This window comes from Pelobates fuscus, chromosome 6 (genome assembly GCF_036172605.1).
Source record: "Pelobates fuscus isolate aPelFus1 chromosome 6, aPelFus1.pri, whole genome shotgun sequence".
In the NCBI taxonomy this organism is placed as follows: domain Eukaryota; kingdom Metazoa; phylum Chordata; class Amphibia; order Anura; family Pelobatidae; genus Pelobates; species Pelobates fuscus.
The window spans coordinates 96,903,048-96,924,132 of record NC_086322.1 but is presented as its reverse complement, the minus strand read 5'-3'; the positions used below and the strand labels follow the sequence as shown (position 1 = coordinate 96,924,132).

The 21,085-nt window shown below is 42.5% G+C and overlaps 1 protein-coding gene across 1 annotated transcript in view; it reads right to left on the bottom strand.

Moving 5' to 3' along the window:
- Nucleotides 1-2,961: 2,961 nt before the first annotated feature.
- Nucleotides 2,962-21,085, bottom strand: part of PDGFRL (platelet derived growth factor receptor like) — a 122,824-nt gene continuing 104,700 nt past the window's right edge. Inside the window, exon 6 of the mRNA XM_063458082.1 lies at nt 2,962-3,852. Coding sequence (XP_063314152.1) covers nt 3,664-3,852 — 189 coding nt within the window. The 3' untranslated portion in view covers nt 2,962-3,663. The remainder of the gene's footprint in view (nt 3,853-21,085) is intronic.

Below are 21,085 nucleotides of genomic sequence, written 5' to 3'. Positions count from 1 at the left end.
CAGTGCCTGGAGCCCTTTGCAGAGACGGAAACAAAGAGGTTCTGCAGCAGCTGGCCGTCCTGCAAGCATTACATTAAACAGCTGTTCCCCATGCAGCCACAGGTGGCGTTGTGCTGGGAGACTGTGATTACTCTTCACTTCCTCCCAGCCTACAGAGCAGCGCATGGGGGAGAGAGAGGAGGAGGCATGATTTAATCTTACAATAAATCCTCTAAGCAAACCTTTATACATTTGGGGGGATCAGCTCTGTTTCCACAGTTTATTGGTGTTTACTCTGATGTCTGTATTAATATTGAGGGATGTCTAAGTAGTAACGTCAGTGTGTGTCAGCAGGGCCAGCCGTTGGGGTGGGCAAGCTGTGCGGTCACGCAGGGTGCCATGACAACAGAGGCACCCGGCGGCCAACACAGCTCACAAGTTGGGTACACCAGCATATTTAATTTAAACGATTCGCTGGTGGTCCACTGGTGCGCACCAGCAGTAGGTGCAGTCAGATCATATCCTCTCCCTCGTGGTTCCAGCGCTCAGTTAGTGAGTCAGAGCACAGGCTCAGAGATTCTCAGCCTGTGCTCTGACAACATTGAAAGTCAGAGCCGTGAAGGAGTGGGTATGGCAAAGAGCTACTGATTAGCATAACATCAATATCCGTTATAAAACCAGGAAAAGGTGGGCATGGATGGTGAACTGATTTGGTGGCGCAATGGGCCACTTGACTGGTTTTGCCCCCCAGGCCTAAGGCTGCCAGCCCTCCCCTGTCCACTACACACAAACACACTGCATCACCTGCACAAACTGGTATCCCTATACACTACATACCATAAGCACACATATTAGATAACACATAACACATCCCCTACACACTCCACTCCCTGTGAGCGAGCTCGTGGGTGGAACATATAAGTGGACTTATGAGTGGGCCTTATGGGCATACTCACCGTCAGGCACTGGGGCCCAGACCTTGAGCTGTGTAAGAGGCCCCCAAAAAATGGAGCTGCTTCCAATTCTCCCAGAACGTTGAATTTTGTGACCACAGTTGCAAACAGCCTCCAGAGGTCCTGTTCTACACCAGACCAGTGGAGCCAAACTGCAGCCCATCATCATCCTCATCTAATTGTAAGTAGGCAATCTAGTATATTATTAGTGACACTAATCTATAATTTACCTCACATTAAAGGGACACTATAGCTTAATGAAGTGGTTCTGGTGTCTATAGCTGGTCCCTGCAGGCTTTTTAATGTAAACACACACTGTGTGCAGCACTGGCGTTAGTTCATATGGCAGATCATATGGGTGGGGCATTGTGATGTCACATGGGGGGGCGGCAAATTTATATTTTGTCTAGGGCGGCAAAAATCCTTGCACCGGCTCTGATCCTGGGCAGGTGCACCAGTCTACTGGTGACCCACAGGAGGGGAGTGCACTGATTGCACTGCACTCTCCTCCTGCCCAGACCCGTCTTGACCGCAGTGCAAGTGCCCTCTGCCCCTAATTTACAGTGGCTCACACTCACAACAAGCAGTGCCTGGAGCCCTTTGCAGAGACGGAAACAAAGAGGTTCTGCGGCAGCTGGCCGTCCTGCAAGCATTACATTAAACAGCTGTTCCCCATGCAGCCACAGGTGGCGTTGTGCTGGGAGACTGTGATTACTCTTCACTTCCTCCCAGCCTACAGAGCAGCGCATGGGGGAGAGAGGAGGAGGCATGATTTAATCTTGAATAAATCCTCTAAGCAAACCTTTATAAATTTGGGGGGATCCGCTCTGTTTCCACAGTTTATTGGTGTTTACTCTCATCTCTGTATTAATATTGAGGGATGTCTAAGTAGTAACATCAGTGTGTGTCAGCAGGGCCAGCCGTTGGGGTGGGCAAGCTGTGCGGTCACGCAGGGTGCCATGACAACAGAGGCGCCCGGCGGCCAACACAGCTCACAAGTTGGGTACACCAGCATATTTATTTTAAACGATTCGCTGGTGGTCCACTGGTGCGCACCAGCAGTAGGTGCAGTCAGATCATATCCTCTCCCTCGTGGTTCCAGCGCTCAGTTAGTGAGTCAGAGCACAGGCTCAGAGATTCTCAGCCTGTGCTCTGTCAACATTGAAAGTCAGAGCCGTGAAGGAGCGGGTATGGCAAAGAGCTACTGATTAGCATAACATCAATATCCGTTATAAAACCAGAAAAAGGTGGGCATGGATGGTGAACTGATTTGGTGGCGCAATGGGCCACTTGACTGGTTTTGCCCCCCAGGCCTAAGGCTGCCAGCCCTCCCCTGCATAAGAGCCACTCTTGGCAGGGATGGTACCACACCATAGTGGTGTGATGGTGCTCAGAGTGACCGTTTAAGATATCCATTTAATAATCATGGACATACAATCACAGCAAATAATATAACAGTGATGGCTTTGTGATAATTAGTGGAAAATGTATTAGAAAGAGTAGCCTGCAATATGCAGTCACTCCATAATCCTGGCACATGAGAGAATTGTTGAGAACGACAGAAATGAAATCTTCACAAGTAGTTCTATAACCAAAACAGAAATTAATTTGGAGGAGATGTTTGAATATTTTTAAAGTGTAGAGGTGCTTGTCCTATGAACTATTTTGAGTTATTTTAATAGTTAAATGTACCCAGGTTTTAACAAACATACATATTAAGTAAATGCTTTCAAATCTACATCTGTGATCAAACCCCCGTTTATGTGAGTCACAGTAATTCTGTGTTTTCATGCAATCCACAGAAACAGGTCATTTATTAATTAAAAGAAAATCTACTTTGATCTTATACAATCATTTCCTATTATTTGTATCCGGGAGAAGGGGATGAGTAGTGAGACATTACAGAGTCTGTTGATCTGTTTTATTTGATATTTTTCAGTGGAGAGAAGTCGTATTTTCTCCTCTTAGTAAACATTAAAATATACGTGACCCAGAGATTGATAAAACCGTGGAATAAAATACAATAATATCCCATGTATATGACACTTTATAAATAATATCCTGCAATCAATAGACTGCTGAGAGATATGTTGTCAAATTTATAGAAACATTTTACAGATTGTATACAGTTTCAAGCAGGTAGTAAGATACATTACACATATTACAAAAGCGTTAAAATTACAACCAAATAAATGCATTTTTCCTTTTATGAAAATAAGGATTCTGATTTGGCATATTTTACATTCTATAGGGCTATAGTTGCCACCAGATGTACTTAGGTTTTCTATATGATGAGGGAAATTGTAACATTGTTAAAACCATAGTATGGTAAAGAATAAAGATTTTTACTGCTTTTTTTTTGTAATATGTAGCATGGATAAATAAAATACATTGTAAAGTATTTGAATGCAGACAATAATTCTTTTTTTTTTTTCCTCTTTAGCTTACAAGCATTTCATTACAAGTAATTATTGCCATCAGAAACAATCAGGCCTAACTGATATACCTCTTGATTATTATTAACATGATGATATTGCTTATCACAAGCTTATTAGCACAGCATGCTCTGCATCTGGGGGGGCTGGTGTAGAATGCAGAACGTGGGCTTGTGGTATAGATTAAGTGTGGCTCTGTTGGTATTGCCTGCTTTTTCATCTCTTGGCCTTCCCAGAAGGGATCTTAAAGTTTTGCCATTAACACTTTTGTGGTGTGGGGGGAAATAATTAGGGTTTTAAAATCTGTCCACTCTTGTAATTAGTGTGGTTTGTCCTCTGAGGTTTTGTGCTTTGCAAATATAGTTTCCTGCGTCGATTGTTTCAAAATCTTCAACTGATATGATGCTCTTCGAGATTCGTGTGGTATGTCCAATGCCACGATTCACCAGCCTCCAAGAATCCTTAATAGCAACTGGTCTTTGGTACTGTTCAGAAAGAAAATATACAGCTTTACTTTTTTATTTTTTAAATTTAATTTTGAAAGTTAAAATCCTGGATGTATGACTTTGATTTAAAACGTTATGATCCTAATAAAGAAATTATTCACATTCAGTTTGGAAGTATTGTGTATGTGCATATATAAAATATAGACAACTGTTTGTAGCACATTTCATATACATAACCCCCAAACAAGACCCTTCCATATCCTCTTACTTTGCTACTACCTCCTAGGTTAGGTGGGTCCAGCTAGAAAACTGTATTTGTTAGAAAAAAAGAAGAAAACTTAAGGGGAGAAATGTAAACTATTTCCCTACCTTCATTCCCCTTTCCCTGGCGTCTTCGGCCTCGTGTTTTTTTTTGTTTTGTTTGTTTTTGCTTTCGACGCCCTCTCTGGTCTTTCTCTCCCCCCCCCCCCCCCCCCAGTTAATTATATCCTGCATTTTTGTTTTGCTTCGTTCTGACGCTGGTTTACGACTAATGTCTAAGGTCCCATCCTTGGCACGGATCTGATATCTATTGATCCATCTGATTTGCACAACGGAAATGATCATCAGGATTTTAGCCTGCTTGATGAATATTACATTATTTTGAGAGTGAATCAATCTGTACAAGAGTCTGATGAAACTGAATCCCTTGTGGGTAACAGTGGTAGGTGAGCCCTATTATGACCACCACCCAACCTCCGTCCAAACCATAGTTCGTAACTACTCTGCTGCAGACCTCAAGGACTCCACGGTTTGATCCATTCCTTATTGAAGCATGCACGCTCAAATGAATGGGCCCGACCAGGAAGCATTGCAGAATGTATCCGTTATTAAACCAAAGGAGAAATTAAAACAAACTTTGGGAAGAGTGCCCTGGATCTAGATTGTTGTTACTTGGCTTGCAATGAGGTTTCAGAGGTTAAGGAAGTTTTTAGTGTTTTTGCCAATGATATACGGCAGGTTGCTTCCACACTGTCATTCTCTGAAGTTCTGCCTGTGCATAACACTCAGAATGACAGGCGGATGCGTATTAGGGACTTTAACTTGTGGCTTGGTGAATGGTGTCGGGGGCAAGGATTTGGCTTTATTGCTCATGGTAGCTCTGTTTGGAATGGAAATAAAATGTACAAAAAAGATGGTTTGCATCTTTCTCAAAAGGGAACAAATGTTCTCAGTGAGCAGTTCAGAGGTTTTGCTAAGATGTATTTAAACTAGGAGGGGGGGGGGGCAAAAGGGTGATAAAACATCAATCCAATTGTCCCCCAAAACAAGGACAGAAGGTGCCTGTAGCAAGTGTGTTAAAAAATGATAAGCTTAGAGTCATGTCTACAAATGCTCGCAGTTTAGGGAATAAGATCCATGAACTTGTGGCAATAATGGCAACTGATAGTGTAGATTTAGTCGCTGTTACTGAGACATGGTATAATGAAAAAAATGACTGGGACATAGCAATACCAGGGTACTCTTTATATAGAAAAGACGGGGGAGGGGTGGCCCTGTATGTGAAGGATAGCATAAAATCTAGCCTAATAAAGGTTAGTGAGACGAACATAGAGTCCATTTGGGTTACGTTAGAATTTGGTAATCACACAGTAGTTCGTGTAGGTGTGATTTATAGGCCCCCAGGACAAATTGAAGAGTTAGATAATCTACTAGTTGAAGAAATAGCTAAAATGACAATGAAGGGGGAAGTTATCACCATGGGTGACTTTAATCTTCCTGATGTGAATTGGAAAACAAAAATAGCTACTTGTGCCAGAAGCACACATATTCTAAACTCCCTACTGGGATTGTCTCTAAAACAAGTCGTTGAGGAGCCAACTCGTAAAGAGGCCATACTAGATTTAGTGTTAACAAATGGAGATTTGGTATCAGATATTACTGTAGGTGAAAGTTTAGGATCCAGTGATCATCAGTCAGTGTGGTTTAATATAAGAACAGTGACTGAGTCACACCACACAAAAACAAAAGTTTTAGACTTTAGAAAAACAGACTTTTCTAAAATTAGAATATGTGTAAAGGAGTCATTATCAGACTGGAGCAACTTAAATGGAGTCCAAAATAAATGGGATTATTTAAAAGCTGCACTACTGAAGGCAACAGAAAATTGCATTAGGCTTGTCAGTAAAAGCAAAAAATTCAAGAAACCACTGTGGTACTCCGCAGATGTGGCCAAAATAGTAAAAAACAAAAAGTTAGCATTTAGTAATTATAAAAAAAAACAGAGTGAGGAAGACAGAATGACCTATAAGATTAGGCAGAAAGAGGCTAAGCAAGTTATAAGAGCTTCCAAATCACACACAGAAGAGAAAATAGCACAGTCAGTAAAAAAGGGGGACAAAACTTTTTTTAGATACATAAATGAGAAAAGAAAAGTAAAACAAGGATTAGTTAGATTAAAAACAAAATAAGGAAGGTATGTAGATGAGGATAAAGGTCTAGCTGACTGCCTCAATGAATATTTTTGTTCGGTATTTACAGCTGAAAATGAAGGAAAGGGACCTCTGTTAAAAAAAGGATAAATGAGTCATTTATTACATGTGAGTTTACAGAGGAAGAGGTTCTATTTCAACTGTCAAAAGTAAAGACAAATAAGTCAATGGGACCTGATGGAATACACCCAAAGCTATTAAAAGAGCTTAGTGGTGTACTAGCAAAACCATTAACAGATTTATTTAACCAATCATTGTTAACAGGAGTAGTCCCAGAAGATTGGAAGTTAGCGAATGTTGTGCCCATTCACAAGAAAGGTAATAAGGAGGAGTCGGGCAACTATAGGCCAGTAAGCCTTACTTCAGTAGTGGGGAAAGTGATGAACCATGTTAAAGGATAGGATAGGATAGGATTGTTGAACATCTAAAAACACATGGATTTCAAGATCAGAGACAACATGGGTTTACTTCAGGGAGATCATGCCAAACTAATCTTATTGATTTTTTTGATTGGGTAACTAAAATTATAGATCAGGGTGGTGCAGTAGACATTGCTTACCTAGATTTCAGTAAGGCTTTTGACACTGTTGCACATAGAAGGCTTATCAATAAACTGCAATCTTTGAGTTTGGATTCCAATATTGTTGAATGGGTAAGGCAGTGGCTGAGTGACAGGCAACAGAGGGTTGTAGTCAATGGAGTATATTCGAAGCTTGGGCTTGTCACCAGTGGGGTACCTCAGGGATCTGTACTTGGACCCATTCTCTTTAATATTTTTATTAGTGATATTGCAGAAGGTCTTGATGGTAAGGTGTGTCTTTTTGCGGATGATACTAAGATATGTAACAGGGTTGATGTTCCAGGAGGGATAAGCCAAATGGCAAATGATTTAGGTAAACTAGAAAAATGGTCAGAGTTGTGGCAACTGACATTTAATGTGGATAAGTGCAAGATAATGCATCTTGGACGTAAAAACCCAAGGGCCGCGTACAGAATATTTGATAGAGTCCTAACCTCAACATCTGAGGAAAGGGATTTAGGGGTGATTATTTCTGAGGACTTAAAGGTAGGCAGACAATGTAATAGAGCAGCAGGAAATGCTAGCAGAATGCTTGGTTGTATAGGGAGAGGTATTAGCAGTAGAAAGAGGGAAGTGCTCATGCCATTGTACAGAACACTGGTGAGACCTCACTTGGAGTACTGTACACAGTACTGGAGACCATATCTTCAGAAGGATATTGATACCTTAGAGAGAGTTCAAAGAAGGGCTACTAAACTGGTTCATGGATTGCAGGATAAAACTTACCAGGAAAGGTTAAAGGATCTTAACATATATAGCTTGGAGGAAAGACGAGACAGGGGGGATATGATAGAAACATTTAAATACATAAAGGGAATCAACACAGTAAAGGAGGAGACTATATTTAAAAGAAGAAAAACTACCACAACAAGAGGACATAGTCTTAAATTAGAGGGACAAAGGTTTAAAAATAATATCAGGAAGTATTACTTTACTGAGAGGGTAGTGGATGCATGGAATAGCCTTCCAGCTGAAGTGGTAGAGGTTAACACAGTAAAGGAGTTTAAGCATGCGTGGGATAGGCATAAGGCTATCCTAACTATAAGATAATGCCAGGGACTAATGAAAGTATTTAGAAAACTGGGCAGACTAGATGGGCCGAATGGTTCTTATCTGCCGTCACATTCTATGTTTCTATGTTTCTACTCTGGAATTTGATTCCATGTTTGTTGCTCTCCTGACAAAGTCAGGTGTGACGCCGCAGAGATCTGGAGCAGGGACTGAAGACCACCCAAGACAAACTACTAGATCTGACGAGTCCCTTAACATAAATGTTTTTCATGATATATGAAGCTGTCTGGATCTTCACACTCTGCATAAACGGGCTCAAACAGCCCTATATTTGGTATTGTAAATTTTGCACTATTTAAGGAAATTGGCAAAGTGGACCTTTTCAGATTGGATGCTAATCTGAAAGAGTTGGGCCCAGAGGCAAAAGGCATGCTCTTTGGGGGAGACATTATTAAAGAATGTAATTTAAATGTACCAGGTTTTCTGGTACATGGCTTAGAGACTATCCGAATGACTGTCCTTCTCCAGATACAAGTATTAGCAAAATAATTTCTTCCCCAAAGGTCCCACAATTGACATGCAGCCCTCCTTCTCTCTCCAAGGCATATTAAAAAAAAAAAAATATATATATATATATATATTTTTTTTTTTTTAAGAGATACAAGCGACTGGAGGTTGGAACGCCAAGGTATTTTGCCTCCTGGAGCACCTTAGAGTACCTTTTTCCCTAGATCTTTTTGGTTCCAGGGTGAACCATCAGTCAGAGCTGTTCTTCAGTTGACTGCTGGACCCTCTTAACTTAACTGTGGATGCTGTTCTTCACAATGGCCTACTATGGGAGTTAATTTATTTCCTCCTTTTGCTATGATCACAAGAGTGCTTCACTTATTGAGATACCAACTGGTCTTTCTGGTGAGATCAGTCATGGTTTTCCATTCTCCTAAAGATGTCCTGTGAATATCCTCTTTTGCTGCCACAAATTCCCTCAATCCTCCTAGACCTGGATAGCAATCTGCATCTGCTGATCATTCAGGCCAGTAGTGAATGGAGGGCAGGATGTATGCCTCCAAACCAAAAGACTAAGATATCTGGTGTCACACTGTATGTAGGAATAACAATATAAACATCTACACTAATTGCTTAATGCTTCTCTACCAAATAGTTTATCATTCCTGCTCAATACTCTAGCTGCATCACATCTGCAGTAGCTCCTCATGCTTATATCGGCTTTGTTCCCAAATGATAACTGACTAATTCTCCTCTCCTGACAGAATGGAATTAATCCTTCCTGTCAAGCAAAGCATTTCCTTGGCACTCCTTGTCTAACCATATTATCAGACTGAAAGCACACCAGTGCACAAAGCAACCTTATCGTTAAGTATAATTTGGACAGGCTTTATCATCATGTAACCACAAATAAAGGAAGAGGGTGAACAAGCCTTGAGATGTTTCAGAGAAACAACTTATATTTACTTCATCTCTATGAATGAAAGACGACCCGACACGTACAAAAACAAATTGGGTTATTCACCAGACTGGAATGTTTGGAGAAAAGACAAGGGAACCACAAATTGTAGCGCATAATCCCAAAGTCATCTTAAGAGTTAAACTTAACATTTTCATTGTCAGTTCTCTCTCCGCAATCCCTGATTTTGTGAATAGATCCAAACGTTTTCTGACTCTCAAGACTACTTACATTGTGGATTTGACTATACGGGTATTTCTTGAGGCAGTCCAAGCATAGCCCACTAGATATGGTGGCAAGTAAAATGGTAACTAACTCTTCACTAGAATACCTGTTCATTCACTATGTTTGTTAGTGGGGTAGCATTATTGCTTTGTTAGATTACTTTATCTTGAAGGGATACTCTGAGCACTAATACAACGTTAATGCATTTGATATGTTTGGCCTCATGCTCAAATGTATATCGTTTTAGCAGCAATAAATAAATGTTTTGCAGAATGCTGCGCCCTGAAACAGCCTTAAAGGAGCACTCCACTGCCCACATTTAAAAGAAAAGAAAGATCACTTTTTAGTAGTTATACCTCAAGTGAATACATGCATGCTTTTTTAATGCATGTGTTCATTGGGGGGGTAGATCTTAAAGGAACACTATGGGGTTAGGAACCTAAACATGTATTCATGAATAGAGATGTCGCGAACATAAAATATTCCGTTCGCAAACGGCGAACGCGAATTTCCGCAAATGTTCGCGAACGGGCGAACCGCCATAGACTTTAATAGGCAGGCCAATTTTAAAACCCACAGGGACTCTTTCTGGCCACAATAGTGATAGAAAAGTTGTTTCGAGGGGACTAACACCTGGACTGTGGCAAGCCGGAGGGGGATCCATGGCAAAACTCCCATGGAAAATTACATAGTTGATGCACAGTCTGGTTTTAATCCATAAAGGGCATAAATCATCTAACATTCCTAAATTGTTTGGAATAACGTGCTTTAAAACATCAGGTATGATGTTGTATCGATCAGGTAGTGTAAGGGTTACACCCGCTTCACAGTGACAGACCAAACTCGTTTTACGCACAGCAAACAACCGCAAACAGTCCATTTGCACAACTGCAAACTCCCCATTTGGACAAGGTTGGATACCAAGCTAGCCATGTCCCGTTCCTTGTCCTAACTGATGTCATTGAAGGTCTCTTCCTCCACCCAGCCACGTACAACACCAAGGGTCCCCGAAAGGTGACAACAAGCCCCCTGGGACGCCTGCTGTGTTTGGTCTTCCACCTCCTCAAAGCCACATTTCTCCCGGGACGTTACAGGGATTAAACTGATAGGAATAGTACTACTTAACACACCTTATAATAACGCAGAGAGAGGAGTCTGAAGAAGAGGAGGAAGGTGGCTTTGAGGAGGTTTTAGGAACCGGGAGATGGAAAAAGATGCTTGGTCGGTCCTCCTTCTTCAAATTTGGGGCACTGCGCTTGCAATCTAATGTGCCACCAGATAGGAGTGGTGTGTTAAGTAGTACTATTCTTATCAGTTTAATCCCTGTTACATCCCCCTCATCAGGCCTTTTTTAGTTGAATGTATCGCCCACTGTCAGTCCCTTCGGGATCCATCCCTAATTCTTCTTAATAAAGGTGAGGTAATCTAGACTTTTTTGACCTAGGCGACTTCTCTTCTCAGTGACAATACCTCCTGCTGCACTGAAGGTCCTTTCTGACAGGACACTTGAAGCGGGGCAGGCCAGAAGTTCTATCGCAAATTGGGATAGCTCAGGCCACAGATCAAGCCTGCACACCCAGTAGTCAAGGGGTTCATCGCTCCTAAGAGTGTCGATATCTGCAGTTAAGGCAAGGTAGTCTGCTACCTGTCGGTTGAGTCGTTCTCTGAGGGTGGACCCCGAAGGGCTGTGGCGATGCGTAGAACTTAAAAAGCTCTGCATGTCCTCCATCAACAACACGTCTGTAAAGCGTCCTGTCCTTGCCGGCGTGGTCGTGGGAGGAGAAGGATTACTTTCACCTCTTCCCCTGTTAGATTCCCGTTGTGCTGTGGCATCACCCTTATACGCTGTGTAAAGCATACTTTTTAATTGATTTTGGAACTGCTGCATCCTTTCCGACTTGCCGTAATTCGGTAACATTTCATGCACTTTCTGCTTATACCGGGGGTCTAGTAGCTTGGACACCCAGTACAGGTTGTTCTCCTTCAGCCTTTTTATTCGAGGGTCCCAGGCATGACAGCATGAAAGACCCCATTTGCAAGGTTGGATGCCGAGCTACTCATGTCCCGTTCCTCGTCCTCAGTGATCTCACTGAAGGTATGTTCTTCCCCCCCAGCCACGTACAGCACCACGGGTACCAGATAGGTGACAACGAGCACCCTGGGATGCCTGTTGTGGTTAGTCTTCCTCCTCCTCCTCAAAGCCACATTCCTCCTCTGACTCCTCTTCCTCACAATCCTCTTCCAGCATTGCCGCAGTTCCAGCAAGCGATGCTGATAAGGCTGTTTCTGGTGGTGACGGTGACCACAACTCTTCCTCTTCACGCTCATCTACGGCCTGATCCAGCACTCTTCGCAGGGCACGCTCCAGGAAGAAAACAAATGGTATGATGTTGCTGATGGTGCCTTTGGTGCGACTGACTAGGTTTGTCACCTCCTCAAAAGGATGCATGCGCCTACAGGCATTGCGCATGAGCGTCCAGTAACGCGGCAAAAAAATTCCCAGCTCCGCAGAAGCTGTCCTAGCACCCTGATCATACAAATAGTCGTTAACGGCTTTTTCTTGTTGGAGCAGGCGGTCGAACGTGTCGGGCTGTCGCAAATCAAGTGCCTCACTGGCATGTTGTTTCGCCGCTGGATATCTGAAAAGTGCGCCATGGCCGTGTAGGAACGCCTGAAATTGCCACACACTTTCCTGGCCTGCTTCAGGACGTCCTGTAAGCCTGGGTACTTATGCACAAAGCGTTGTACGATCAGATTACACACATGTGCCATGCGTGTCAACTTGCCCAAATTCAATGCCGACAACAAATTTATTCCGTTGTCACAAACCACTTTGCCGATCTCTAGTTGGTGCGGAGTCAGCCACTGATCCACCTGTGCGTTCAGGTCGGACAGGAGTGCTGGTCCGGTGTGACTCTCTGCTTTCAGGCAAGTCAACCCCAAGACAGCGTGACACTGCCGTATGCGGGATGTGGAATAGTACCTGGGGAGCCGGGGGGGTGCCGTTGATGTGGAGCAAGACGCAGCAGCAGAAGAGGACTCAGCCGAGGAGGTTATGGAAGAGGATGGAGTAGGAGAAGTAGAGGAGGTGGCAGCAGGCCTGCCTGCAAGTCGTGGTGGTGTCACCAACTCCTCTGCAGAGCCACGCATTCCATGCTTGGCAGCCATCAGCAGGTTTACACAATGCACAGTGTAGGTGATATACCTGCCCTGACCATGCTTTGCAGACCAGGTATCCGTGGTCAGATGGACCCTTGCCCCAACACTGTGTGCCAGACATGCCATTACTTCCTTTTGCACAATCGAGTACAGGTTGGGGATTGCCTTTTGTGCAAAGAAATTTCGGCCGGGTACCTTCCACTGCGGTGTCCCAATAGCTACACATTTTTGGAATGCCTCAGACTCCACCAGCTTGTATGGTAAAAGCTGGCGGGCTAAGAGTTCAGACAAGCCAGCTGTCAGATGCCGGGCAAAGGGGAGACTTTGTGACATTGGCTTCTTACGCTCAAACATGTCCTTGACAGACACCTGACTGTGGGCAGATGAGCAGGAACTGCTCAAGGCGAGAGACGGAGTGGCGGATGGTTGAGAGGGGGCAAGGAGGACAGCAGTGGTTGACGTGGCTGAAGATGCTGGACCAGGAGGAGGATGGCGGCTTTGAGTTTGTGTGCTGCTTGTACTCATGTGTTGATCCCATAGGTGTTTGTGATGTGCGATCATGTTCCTTCGCAAAGCAGTTGTACCTAGGTGGGTGTTGGACTTCCCACGACTCAGTTTCTTTTGGCACAGGTTGCAAATAGCATCGCTGTTGTCAGAGGCAGACACACAAAAAAAATGCCACACTGCTGAGCTCTGCAATGACGGCATTCTGGTGGTGGCAACAGCATGCGTTGATTGGCGTGCTGTCTGGCTGACCTGGGGTGCCGATGCATGCTGTCTGACTGTGCCACTAGCTCCTTGCGACGACCTCCCCCTGCTTCCAACTCGTCTCCTCCTCCTCTCTGTCTCCCCATCTGAACTTTCCCCCTGTTCTTCTTCTCTTCTAGCGGGCACCCACGTGACATCCACGGACGCATCGTCATCATCAACCGCTTCACTTGTATCTGACAACTCAGCAAAGGAAGCAGCAGCGGGTACAACATCATCATCATCACACCGTATGCCAATGTGTGTAATGCTGCCTGACTGAGACATATCCCTGTTATCTACATCCTCTGACAATAATGGTTGCGCATCACTCATTTCTTCCAACTGATGTGTAAATAACTCCTCTGACAGATCAAGTGAAGCGGCTGTGGTGCTAGTGTTGGTGGTGGCGGCAGGCGGGCGAGTGGTAACTTGAGAGGTGCCTGAAGCTAAGCTGGAGGAGGATGGTTCGTCAAGGTTCCGAGCGGAAGCTGTAGAAGATTGGGTGTCCTGTATTAGCTGGTCAACTATGTCCTCAGAACTTTTCGAGTTCAGGGTACGTGGCCTCTGAACACTAGGCATTATTCTAGGGCCAAAGGGAATCACAGCACCACGGCCCTTGCGGGGTGGCCTGCCTTTGCCTGTCATTTTATTTTCGATTAGTGGTACTATACGTGCAAGCTACTGTGACAGATATGAGTGGCACTGTGCACTGGCAGAAGTTGGCAGAGTAGACGCTGTAGGCCTGACACACACGCTTGCAGACAACTAACTGCTATTCAATCTATTACAGTCAAAATTTTATTTTTGTTTTTTTAAATGTACACTACTGTTACACCAGATATGAGTTGCACTGGTGTGACACTGTGCCCTGGCAGGCCCTGAAACGCACACGTGTGAAGGAAACTGACTGCTATTATTTCACATTCAAATTTCTATTTTATTTTTTTATGTACACTACTGTTACACCAGATATGAGTTGCACTGGTGTGACACTGTGCCCTGGCAGGCCCTGTAACGCACACGTGTGAAGGAAACGGACTGCTATTATATTACAGTCAAAAAAGTTTTTTTTTTGTTTTTTTTATGCAAGCTATTGTGACACCAGATATGAGTGGAGGCACTGGGCAAGTGGGCACAGTATACGCTGTGAGCCTGACACACACGCTGGCAGGCAGGCAACTGCAATTAGATTACACAGGAAAAAAAATAAAAAAGCAGACTGATGTTCTACCCCTAAAAAGGGCTTTTTGGGGTGCTGTCCTTACAGTAGAGATCAGATGAGTCCTTCAGGACTGTAGTGGACACTGAATACACTAGCCTAGCTATCGATTTCCCTATTAAATCAGCAGCAGCTACACTGTCCCTCCTCTCACTAAGAATGCAGCTTCCGGGGGGCGGGGCCTAGCTGTCATGGAGAAAAGACACACTTCGTGTGAGCTCCCTCAATATCTCACTTTAAGCAGCTATCAACAAGCGAATTTCACCCCAGAAGGGGATGACCCAGCAATGTTGCTCCTACCTGACCGACCCGACATGCTTAATAGTGGTCAGCAACTCGACAGAGTCTTACTTACCTCCGCGTGGCAAGTGTGGCCTGGTGCTCACCAGGCGGGAGAGGCGGCCGATCTCCCGATCCTGGGATGCCCAGGAGCAGCTAATTCCCGGCAGGAGCTCCGTTACCCCCCCCCCCCTCTCGGACCGGGGGGGGTTATCCCGGTCTACCCCTGAGAGGCTGTCTGGAGCTAATGGACGCACAGAGCACAGCCGCCCAGGCTGACATACTCATCTGCGACTCTCCCAATATGGCGGCAGCCGCGTGTCCTCCTGGTGTCCTCCTGGTACCAGCAAAGCATGGCAGGATATTGAGTCTAAGCTGGACAGACTCTTCAATCAATTTTGGAAGCAAATAACAAGCAGGAAGCCCCAACAAGCTCCACCACAGCTAAGCGAAGCAGTCCCCATTAAAAATCCACCAACGCAAAAGGCGTCGAAGATGGGACCGGAGGCACAAACAGAAATGCAGAGCCTGCCCCACGTCAAGCACTCGCCTCCACCTTAAGCTGGCACTCAGCCAGAGACTTGCCTTTGTTGTTCCAGGTATCAGGGACTCCCAGGGTCTGCACCTGGCGCCCAGAAGGGATCGGATGAGCACAAGCAGTAAACAGCAGCCTGCCAAGCATGTCCCACTATAGCCGATCCTCCACACCATGCCTTTGATCACATGAACTGCTCTCTGCACATTAACTAATCGTAAAGTAGCAAGCGTTTAAACATGTCATTATTTCACCTCCTAAAGAGTTTATTGTCGTAGTTCCTTACATGCCTTTACCTTAACCGTTCATGTATTATGTTATTCACTAGTCTCATCGGGCGACTCACACTTGATTTATAACTAGTGGTGGAGCTGCTGATATAAATACACAGTTGATAACGTGCAAGCTACACCCTAAACATGACAGCCATCTTTCACAACAATGTACTGCTATATACTCATACCCTCAGTGCAACTAGCCATGATATATGCACGTTCAGCCTAGCATGCTCAAATATAACACACTTCTGTCTAAAAAAAAAAATGAAAGAATGCAGCTTCCGAATGAATCTAAAATGGATGCTGTCCAGGAGGTGGGAGGGTCTGGGAGGGAGGGTCTGCTGCTGATTGGCTGGAATGTGTCTGCTGACTGTGAGGTACAGGGTCAAAGTTTACTCAATGATGACGAACATCGCATATGTTTGCCCGCCGTGGCGAACGCGAACAAGCTATGTTCACCAGGAACTATTCGCCAGCGAACTATTCGGGACATCTCTATTCATGAACTTAGTGTTAAAGCCATCTAAATCATCTAACCCTTCAGGAGAGTCATCATGGAATCTTTTTGTTCAAAAGCTGCAATATAAACTAAATTAATAAGCCTAAAACCATGTTTGCTGTCTCACAAAATCATCCATAAAAGTCAGTTTTGTATTATTGTGAATGTGATCAAATCTGGATCGCGGTGCTAAAAAAATTAAAAAACTTGTTTTGGAACACACACTTATCCTTAATCCTAACAATGCCAATAGACTAGATTTTTTATTTAGCAACAACATTTTTTTACTACTTACCCCTTGTCAGGAAACATACCTTTGATGACACTTCTGCATCAATTTAACCACAGTCACGGGGCTCTGCTCTGAATTTGGGTGCATCCGCATCAAATAGAAATCAAAATCCCCAAATTATGCAGCTTTGTCAATTCTCTCTGGCTCAAAAACAGTTGTTGTAATGTGTCTATGCAGCCACTAAGGCAAAGGCCTCTATTACATAGAGAAGCATCCATATCATTCTGCACCCAGCATGGCATATATCCGGTCACACTCGCATCATCCTGAACTTTTCAAAAGCTAAATGATGCTAGCTTTGACCCATTTATACCTTTATAGGTTGGCATTTTCTATGACGCTCTGCGCATAGAGGACGCCAAAATTGGCACAATAGCCTGGGCCTATAGATGCCAATGCTTTTCCATAGTCCAGTACCATTTCATGGCTTCAGAGTCCTTGACTGCATTATACTGTTCCTGATCCTGATTTCTTGTTACTGACCCGACTGCTTGAGCCTGTTCTATTCTGTTCTGATTCCAGTTTCTATACCCAGCTATGTACTTACAAAGATTTTTTCTGTTCCTGTATGGTGTACCAGAAATGTCTTTTTCTGGACAAGTTATTCCAGTGTTTCTGTACCAATTTTGTTTATATTCTACTTCCAAGATTTATAGTGTTAATCTTTCTTTTTCTTTTTCTTTTTTTTCAATTAGATTTTTATTGAGTTTTTAATTTAAAACAGGAAGACAGACTGTTATACATAAATATCAACGACATTTAAATGACAATTTGAAAAGACAAAACCAAACAAAAAATAAATATATCAGGTCCTTTAGATATTGCCCAAGGCAGAATTATATTTTGTATAATATTGTAAAGATGGCTTTAGTAGATTGTATTACTGTATATAGCAAATTATTATATTAATATAATCAGACCCAGGTGCTGTTACTGTACTTAAAGGGACACTGAAGGCACCCAGACCACTTCTGCCCATTGGAGTGGTCTGGGTGCCTTGACCCTCTCCCCTTAGCCCTGTTTGTCAAAACACTGCGGTTTTGGAGAAACCGCAGTGTTTTGATTACAGGGCTAATCCCACCTCTCGTTGTGGTCTCTCAGACAGCCGCTAGATGGTACTTCCGTGTTCTCAGAGCACCAAACGTGTTTTAAATGACGTTCGACGTCCCCACGCTCTGCATGAGGATGTCAATTGTTGCCGTAATTTCTATAGGAAAGCATTGAATAATACTTTCCTATGGGGAGGTCTAATGCGCACGCGTGACCATTACCACGCATGCGCATTAGGTCTCCCCAGCCAGCAGCCGGAGGCAGGGGAGGAGCATGGACGGAGCTGAGTCAGCGCCGAGGTACATCGGCGCTGGACCCAGGTAAGTAACTGAAGGGGTTATAAAACCCCTTCAGCGCCGCGGGAGGGGGCCTTGACAGAAGGGGAAGCTATAGTGCCAGGAAAACGAGTTTGTTTTCCTGGCACTATAATTTCCCTTTAACGCATTCAACTTGACCATAAGTTGGCTAAGCTATTTCTTTCATTCTGCCTTATCTGACATAGTATTCACATTCTAAACAACATAAAAATATACATAGACAATATAAAAAAAAAAAAAATAACGCTGGGGGTGCTCATGTGAGGTTATTGAGGGAATCTCCGTAACTGTTCTTAATTATTATACGAACCGTTTACATTATACTCAAAGACAAATATGTCACTTTACAAATCCTAAAGTATTCTAAAAGATCGATCCATGCCCTCTTGTATATCAATATCTCATATTGTAAAACTCATACCACTTAGACCAGATTTTGTTATATTTCATATTTCCATTATTAAAATACACCGCTTTTTCCATTATCCCTTGATGGTTAATTTGGGACAGTTCCTCATATATCTTCATAGCCATTAATATGAATTGTCAAGTATTTTTCAGATTTAAGTAAGCTAGTGAGATCTAAATGAAACTGGAACTTTTCAGGAGTCAAATCCAAAGTTTTTAAATTTAGATCTTTGAGAAGTTGTAACATAAACTCTTTAATCTCATTCAGTATAGGGCAATCCCACCAGATGTGTTTTAAAGTTCCAAGTTCTTTGTTACATCTCTTACATTGGTTGGAGTATTTAGCTTTTAATTTACATAATCTGGTGGAAACCAGATACCCCCTCTTGAGAATTTTATTAAAATGTTCTAGTATATTTATACAATGCACTGGCCAATGGAATCTATCCATAATTGATGAGTTTTATAATAGTTTTTATTTTATCTTAAGGAATAGATCTATTAATGATCTGTATAATCTTGGAATGTTTTTAGGGGGTTGCGCCAAAGAGAAGTGTATCTAAAGGGGATTGATCCACTAGTTGACATTTTTTTTTAGAAAAGTAACTATTCTGAAATATGTAAAAATTGTGTTATCTGGCAAGTCATATTCCTGTTTCATATTCAAAAAGGTATTGGGTAATAAATTTGATTCCAATTGACCAATTTTGATTATACTCTTTTTTCACCGAGTTGGTTAAGTTGAGATCTTGAATAAAAATTTTAACCACTTCCAATTGGGCTTTACAAGAAATCTGATTTTGAGAAAAAAACGACTTATTTTTAGGATCAATAGATTTATAAGTTTGAGAAATTATTAAATTATCAATCATCAGATCTTTGAATGTTTTACAGACTACCCAAGAAATAACAGGATCCAGATTATTACAAAGTTTATTTTCAATCCTATACCATTTTTTTTATAGCGTATATATTTCCCCACTCTAAAAAATGGGAGAACATCCCTGAATTGTGAATCAATTGGACATTAGGGAAAAATAATACCCCCTCTCCTAATCTTACTGTTATTGTTTTGCGAGTTATCCTTGCTTTTCCCCCCCACTCATACAAAGGAATAAAATAGTTTATCAAAAAGATTCAATAGTTTATTTGGAACTCTTAATGGAATCATACTAAAAAGATATTCCAATTTGGGTATTATGTATGCCTTTAGTGTGTTTAATTTTCCCATCCAAGATAGCATTGCATTTCCCCAACTCTTCATCTGATCTTTCAGGTTCTGAAGAAGTTTGGGATAATTTAAGTTTACCCAAGTAGTTAAATCAAAGTTTAATATACTTCCAATATATTGAATTGTTTGAATATCCCAGCTGCATCTATATTTTAATTTAAGAGTTTCCTCTTGGGTTTGGGAAAGATTACAGTGTATAATTTGTTTGTTTTTTGTAAATTAACTTTGTAATTGGAAAAACGGCTAAATTCATCCACACAGAAGGAATAGAGATCTCTGGGTGCTTCCCCCCATTGGAATTCCTGAGATATTAATAGATTGTCTGATATATGTTGCTAGAGGTTCAATAGAAAGAAAGTACATCAGAGGCGCCAATGGTCACCCCTGATTTGTTCCGTTCCTATCATCGAACCAATTTGAGTTAAAACCATTACCATATAGTTTTGCTTTGGGAAATGTTTATAGTGACATTGCTACATCTTTAAAAGTCCCTTCTATTCCAAATGCTGTTAAAGTTTCAGCTAGAAATTTCCGGCTTACTCTGTCGAACGCCTTTTTGGCGTCGGCAGCAATGAAAACAGTTGGTAAATGTTCTTTATTTATCTTCAGTGTCATGTTGGCTATCTTTCAAAGATTATCACCACCCGATTAACTCAGGAAAGACTTTGCTTAGTCTATTTGCAAGAATTTTTACAAATATTTGTATATCTAAATTTCTAAGTGAGGTTGGGTGGTAATTAGTAATAAAATGTGGATCTTTCCCTGGTTTGGGAATAGTCGAGGTTGTGGCGCAGAGCTTAACAGAACTTATTTGAGTAAACAATTTACATAACAAAGGAGATATTACAGGTTCAAATATTTTATAGAAGGGGCAGTGTAGCCATCTGGAGCAGGAGTTTTTCTTATTCTCTAGATTAATTACTTTCTTAATTTCTTCAGTTTTTTTTTCCATATATAATTTTTTATTTTGAGAAAATACAGAGAAAAAACATAGGGAAAGACGGTGGGAGGTGGTAGGGGTACAGAAAAGAAAAAAAAAAAGGGGGGGGGGCAGGGGAGGGCAGGGGAACATGGTGTTACAGAGCGGGTTGCGCCCATTGAAACATGACCAGCTTACTCTTTTAACATGCGTCTAGCTGGAACATTTCATTACCAAGAGTTTCAACGACAAGATGTGTGACATAGTGTGTGGGCGATGCGTGTCATAGCCTGGTCATCCGCTTTCTGTCAAAGTCTCTCCTATAGGCGGTAGTCCTTTGTAGGTTGCATTATACTCGTGTAAAGTCACACGTTGATATGTGTCAGAGGTGGCTAATGGACGTCTAAGTAGTGTAAGATTGAGTAGTCATGTGGTAGTGCCATATAGTCAAGTGTAGTCAAGTATAGGTAAGTATGGTCAAGTATGGTCAAGTATGGGGAGTCCCTCCATATTTGCTATGTGTGGCGGACTATTTAGCTCCCTCCTGTCTTACAACTTATCTAGGCATTTAAACAGCCTGTCCT